At 39.5% G+C, this 6,570-nt stretch overlaps 1 protein-coding gene across 4 annotated transcripts in view; it reads right to left on the minus strand.

Annotated features, from left to right (window-relative positions):
- The window catches only part of ptgis (prostaglandin I2 (prostacyclin) synthase), a 79,738-nt gene extending 73,835 nt beyond the window's left edge, over positions 1-5,903 (minus strand). Inside the window, exon 1 of one of the 4 annotated variants that reach the window (XM_070896127.1) lies at positions 5,815-5,903. Coding sequence is in view for 2 of the 4 variants with exons in the window: in XM_070896125.1 (XP_070752226.1) it covers positions 3,192-3,265 (74 nt within the window). In the remaining 2 variants the exon portion in view is untranslated. Of the gene's footprint in view, positions 1-1,439; positions 1,769-3,191; positions 3,429-5,800 lie in introns of those variants that run through there. The other 3 variants (XM_070896126.1, XM_070896125.1, XM_070896128.1) reach the window with 3 other exon arrangements.
- Between the last annotated feature and the right edge of the window lie 667 nt (positions 5,904-6,570).

The following is a 6,570-nucleotide window of genomic DNA, read 5'->3' on the forward strand; positions in this document are numbered from 1 at the left end:
CATAAAAGAGCCGCTTTTTTTTAAATGGAGAAACCTGAAGTGAACTCCAATTGGAAAACTGGCCAAATTTTCAGTTTCAGTTTCATTCAAGCAGAATGTTTACCCACCCATCCACCCACCTGAGAGCAAAGGAGGGAATATAGAGATCATGGCATCAAAAATAAAAATAGGTTGGTCACAACTGACCTAAACTTAACCTACAGACACACCTAGCACAGAAATGAATGGACTACTGGTAGTCAAAAGCCTCAGCTGCAGATGCCTTGAACTCTCCAACCTTTCTATTCATTCTTTGATTCTTTTTAACCTTTATATGATATTCTTGCCGCAGATATGCTTCTTATCGTGATTGTTTTATTTTTCCTTGTTTGTTATTTTTTTCCCTTTTTTAAGCCTGTTTCACTTTTTCCACAATGAAATTTTCAAGAATTCCCATAACTTTTCATGGAGTCACAGAATCATGCACCAGGGAAAAGAGCCATTTGGCCCATCCTGCCTGTGCACATTCCGTTAAAGAACCATCCGATTAGTCCTGTTCCCCTACTCTTTCACCACTTCCCCCGCCGCAAGTGTTTCATAAGAATTTCCATTTGATTACACAATATACATGGCATTCACAATTGTTTTAAAGTTAACCAAACAAAACATTGTACCATTTTCAATATAAAAAACACAAAAGTCTGGGTTTAAAAAAAAGATGAAATTGCAATGCCAAATAAAATTTGTACTTCATTTGCCAAATTAGCTATGATGTTACTAGACTGTGGATTAAAATCGACCAAACTTTATCTGATTTTCATTTTGTTATCACCATGCTGACAATTAAACAGAAAGGGTCTGAGAGTTTCCCAGGCAACTCTCATTCCCCTTGTAGTGGGCAGATTCAAAGCAGCTGTGCATCTGACCTGGGAACAGATCGTGCCTATTTCTGTTGGGAACCGCAGACAGGACCCCCATCAGGCAGGGAACAAAGCACATTTTTTTTTAAATCAACTCTTTTATTTGGAATCACAATACAGATTCTCTACTACAAACTGGGACCCTTAAATAGTTAAATAAAACATTTTAAGACATTATTTGAAAGGTAAAAAAGCTAATTAATTTGGAACTATCCACAATATATTATATAACATTAATAACCAGAAGAATGTAGTGGATTCCACGTATCACAAACAGTTTGTATTTTTTGCAGCTTTGCTCAAGTTCAGAAAAACCTTTTGTTTCCCTGCTGTCATGGATCTTATCACATGAATCTTTAATATCTTGTACCAAATTTCTCTTTTTGCTATTTTAGCAGAGGAGTTAACCTGTTCATTCAAAATGGATTAATACCATCATTCAATTAGCTGAAACAGGAATTTGGAATAAGTTCATATGATAACATCTCCGATTCTTTGAAAGTCTAATGCAATGAAAAGACTCAGTAAAATTCTTCTCACCTTTATACTCTTTGGGTCCAAAATAACGAGGTGTTTATTTTCAAGCAAAAGTGGGATAGTTGTGGTATACAGGACTGGAATTTGGGTGTAAATCAGATATGCCGGGATTAACATCTCTTCTAAAATGTACACTAAATTCTGGTAGACTTGGCTGCTGGCCTCTGAAGTGATGCATGTATGAAAATTACAGAACAATGAGGCCCAAAGCTGTTCCAGAAGCTCCACCATTTACACCAGATTTGCATCGCTTGATTCTTTGACCTAGTTGCCATCCAGAGCTTCCAATGTCCCGTTAAGCAATGGCAGGTTTTATACCATGCTGTTGCACCAAGTGTCTGCCTCTTCTTTAAGTATTTTCTACTCCCATCACCATCATTACTGTCATGTATTCAACTATCATTGTAATCCATGTATAAACTGACCTAAGTTGTACACCGTGAGAACACTGACCACTAGGTGGTGAACTTGTGGGAGACACTCCTAACCTGGACTTTCAGATATAAAAGGGGAAGCTCCACCCATCTTCATCACTTCAGTGTTGGAATAAAGGTTACTGGTCACAGAGTGACCTTCTCTCTAGTATGGGCCTCGTGTGCATTTGTACTGTATAGTAAGGACATATCAATTACCATTCCCCATCTATCTGTCCCCTCAATCCCCCTTCCATCCCGCACGCATCAAAATTTTCCATGACATTTTCCAGGGCCTCGCTTGTATCCGTTCATAATCATTTGAGGCCTAAATGCCCACCAATGTCCCCCACAGCATATCGGAGACACTGTACAACCTGCATGCTTCTGCCCATTTAAATTAGCTGAGCTGCACTTTGTGGATGTCCTGCTCCACCTCCGTTCCAATGGTGCAATGGTACAACCAGAATTTCAGGCTTTTTGTCTGTTTTACTTCTCATAACGTCATGGTACATTTTTTTCTAGTTTTATTTTGGTCAAAAGAATAACACCATATTTTTGAAGATGGCCTGGCGAATAAATGAATGTAGAAATATTGCAGACCGCACCAAGCAATACTTCCATGCCACATGCAGTTGAAAGCAGCACACAGAACCAAGCTTGGTGAAATTGCTGAGATTTCAAGAAATCACATTGGTGGGTCTATTAGTTTTCAGATGAAAATCAGTAAAGAAAAACTAAGGAGCATGATTAAGAGACTGGGAGTTTCTTAGAGAATATTAGTAAAAACTAAAAGCAAGGAACCTTTCCTGGAATCAAGAAATGCAGGAGGATTTGTTTGACTTTATAAAGTAGTACAGACATAATACCTCTATGGTATTTACCATTTCAAGTATATCAAATCATGTTTATTTCAAGCAGAGCAGGAATACCTCTCCTTACTGTACTTAATGCTAGGTTAGAGCCCCATAAATTGTTGGGTGGTTTAATCTTGAAAGAAAGACATCATCTTCAGCCTACTGATATGCAATTATTCCACACCACATATATATTTATATACTTAATTATCATGAAAACTAAATACAGCACATCATAAATCTCTTATCAATTTCTGCAGCTTTGCATCCCCTTTTAACATTCTACCCTTATTTTCACAGTAATTGTAACTATTTAATTATTTTTTAACTGGATAACTAAAATATCTGCGGGTTTGTTTACAGACTAAAATACGTGAAAAAGGACATTTAAAGTCCCCTGGAATTTAAGTTCCAATACAAGCATTCACCTGCTTCTTTGCTTTTACTAAAAAAGAAAAATTTATATTTTAAGTTGTTCATCTTACCTTCTCCTCCTCCGTTTAAGGTAGAGTATAACTAACAGAATAACTAAAAAGAAGAACAAAGTGTACCACTGCATTTTTTGTCCGACAAATATGCTTTTTTCACTGCTTCTGTAATGTTGCTTAACGAGCTCTGCGTTGTTTCTTTTAAATCTCAGTGTAAGAATTCACTTAATTCTGAAGGTTGATAATCCAAACTGCAACAGGTTTGACTTGCCTTGTGACGTTCTGTCATTTGAAGGGACCACACTGCTTTATATCTGGTTGCTCCGTTTCTAAATATGGCACCTCTCCATTTCCTTGGATCCTCCCCTTTTTTGACATGCTGTGCTGTATGGTTCCATTCTTTTTAAATATCAGAGATGTTGCCACAATTTAATCTGCTGCTTTGGATATCTCCCTAAAGAGGCAGCTCAGAGATAAACTATAGAGACTTTAGTTAAATAACTTGCAGCTCCAGACCATCCAAAATCTGTTCAGAATATCAGGATCATTTAATTCCAACATTTTATTATATTGTAGTACTAAACGAAGAACACTATAAGAAGAAGGTAAACAGTTCTGTTTGGATTCAATCACTGTTTAATATTCAGATAGTTAAAGAAAATGAGATTTCAACTATCCTAATTCCTAGGATCCAGGAAACAATACTTGTTTAGTAATACAGTATTTATTTAATATTATATCAAACAAAATTAAGAGTTATTACATTTGTTAACAATGGTGAATGAGATAAAGAGCACTGAATTACACAGGGTGCTGTTGTTTAAATTTGTGGCACATGAGGCTGTCCCGTACACAGACATGGATTATTCTTGGGTGCCCGATGCCATCAGGCAAGAGGCAGGCAGTGCAAGCCCACAACTCGCCCGATGGAATCGGTCCGAGGGCTGACCAATTTTCATGGGAGCACCTCATATCTGTAATGCTGGCCAGCTGTGAGCACAGAAGCACAAGCAACTTTCTGGTCAGGGGTAGGATATCCAGAGACCCCTCCTGAGTTAAACAGTTAAGGGTGTGGCACATAGACAGGCTGGCAGCAGGCCACAATATTTTTGTGGGGCAGGAGGAGCATTCTCTTTAAGAGCTGCTGGCTAGGTCGCTCAATGATTAATACCAATAGGTGCAGCATACGTGGCGCGTGTCCTGCCCATTTGTTACACGAAAATGGCATTGGGGTCCTGCAACCAACCATGAACCCCATTCAAATACTGAAATAAGGCTCCCAGCTGTTTCAGGCGAGAGCACTATCCACCGCTCGAGAGCTGAGAAGGTGGACCTCAGGCGGCCAATGGGCGGGTGATTTTTTAAAAAATGGCCGTCTGCCTACCGCCCCTAAATTTTCAGCGTGAACGAGGACAAAGATAGATAAAATCCACTCCCATACACACATCAAATTAAACTTATGTACACACGCTACATCTCCAATAGGTAATACAGGAAAAGATTACATGCTGCCCAGTGAGGCAGCTATTGTTGATATACAACTGACAGTAACAGACTAACACACATACAGAGTAAACTACTCAAGACTCTAGATCAGTCAAATTCAAATATTTAAACACAAAATAATTGACTTTTGTATAATACTTAAACAAAACCCCAAAGGTCAAATAAAACCCATGTTGTCTCAATCTCTGGCATCGTAATAATCTATTTTCCCCTTGCTGTCATCATTTATTGTAAGAGGTTTATGTTCCGGTGTGCGTAAATGCGACTCTCATGCACCAAAAATCATATACAACCTTCTGCATGAAGGTGAATTTACAAAGAGTAGAGATTCTTTCTGGTTTGGCTGTGAGCATTCCCACTTATCATTTTGAAATCTCTGCATTGATTTTTGAAGCCTTGAATAAGGAAAACTACATTTCCAATTATCAAAATATTCTAACTATCCATGTTGGTATTATAAAGCCCCACCAAAAATGAAATAGTCATTCAAACTGGAAAGGGGTAGGCAATTGTAATGATTGGCCCTGATCCTCCTCGGTGGTTCCCACAGTTTCCAGTCGTAGCTCCGGCAGAAGACCAACCGAACCCTCAGGAAAATGAGAAAGACCCAGTTATGCTGGCTCACTGCTGTTTCAAGGAGTTTTCTGTCTGCTTTGTAAGGGTCGGGGCCTCCTTCTGCCCCATACAGGACAAATAATCGTGAAGGGTGAAACTAAAGCCAGAGAATCTCTGAGCCATGAACCAACTTTATAGTGGTGGCCAGCAGGCCAAGTGAGTAGAAGCATGCTGCCCGCCACAAGGGTGCATGTTGGGCCTGTCAATGGGGTACAGGGCAGGCAATCAACCTGGATCTCACAGCAGATTTTTTAAAACATTCATAGATAGGCCCATTTACTCAGGGAGGCCAATATAACTGCTGTGACGATTGAGGGAGACCTGGACAACCCACCTCGCATGGGTGGGCAGGCACCAGAGTGTTTGGCAGGTGGGTGTCAGAGATGTGCCTAAGATTTCCTGGTAGGACTTGATAGAGCACTTCTCCTTTTCCTGGCCCCACAAGGACATTTTTTTTAAAAACGATTCTTTCGCTCCTCTTGTGTCTCTAATCTGCTCCTGAGCTGGGTTGGTCTGGCAGGAACCCACTACTGTCTCCTGGTTACCTGAGCAATTTTACCTGTCCGCCTTCCGGATTTCCACCACGCATTATCCAATATTTCTCGCAGAATGAAGCACCAGGAGGAATGGGACAGCTTGAAAGGCTCTTCGTGATAGTATGTGCCAGAACCAGGCAATTCAGGTTCAACAATTGGAATGTGTGTTACTTTCATGTGGTTAGAATATTTCTGCATTCATTGACAAACTACAGTTGCATAATGACTGCCCTTTACAGAAAATAATTGGCAATCAGGGAGTTTTGCACCACTCTGCCTGCCTGCACATTGGCTGCCTCTAGGACTCCTCTTACTTTTGCTACAGGGTTGTATGTATCTGGTTCCTTTCAGCTAGCTGCATAAATGTCTTATTGTGAAATTGTGAAGAATTATGATCTTACCCCTATTGGCTGGATTGTACAGCAACACTCTTCTGAAGCAATCAAAATAATGAAATCCAAACATTGCTTCAGCATGCCTGTGCTATGCTCCACACGAACTCTCGCCACCCTGTTGCTCCTGTTTTGTTTCAACTCTGAGTGATTGCTTTTCTTCCTGTTCCCAATTCTAATGAAGGATCTCTGCTCAAACATTAATCGACTTTTCTACTGACAGATGCTGATAAACCTAATTTTCTGTTTTCATTTCAGATTTTCACCATTTGCAGCTTGTTTCTTTCTTTTTTATTAACAAAATGAATCTTATCGTGAACAAGTTTTGTTCAGTGGTAGTAAATAGTATTACAAATAATATACCTATGAAGCCAGTAATATTTTTGT

Source organism: Pristiophorus japonicus, chromosome 12 (assembly GCF_044704955.1).
Source record: "Pristiophorus japonicus isolate sPriJap1 chromosome 12, sPriJap1.hap1, whole genome shotgun sequence".
NCBI lineage: Eukaryota > Metazoa > Chordata > Chondrichthyes > Pristiophoridae > Pristiophorus > Pristiophorus japonicus.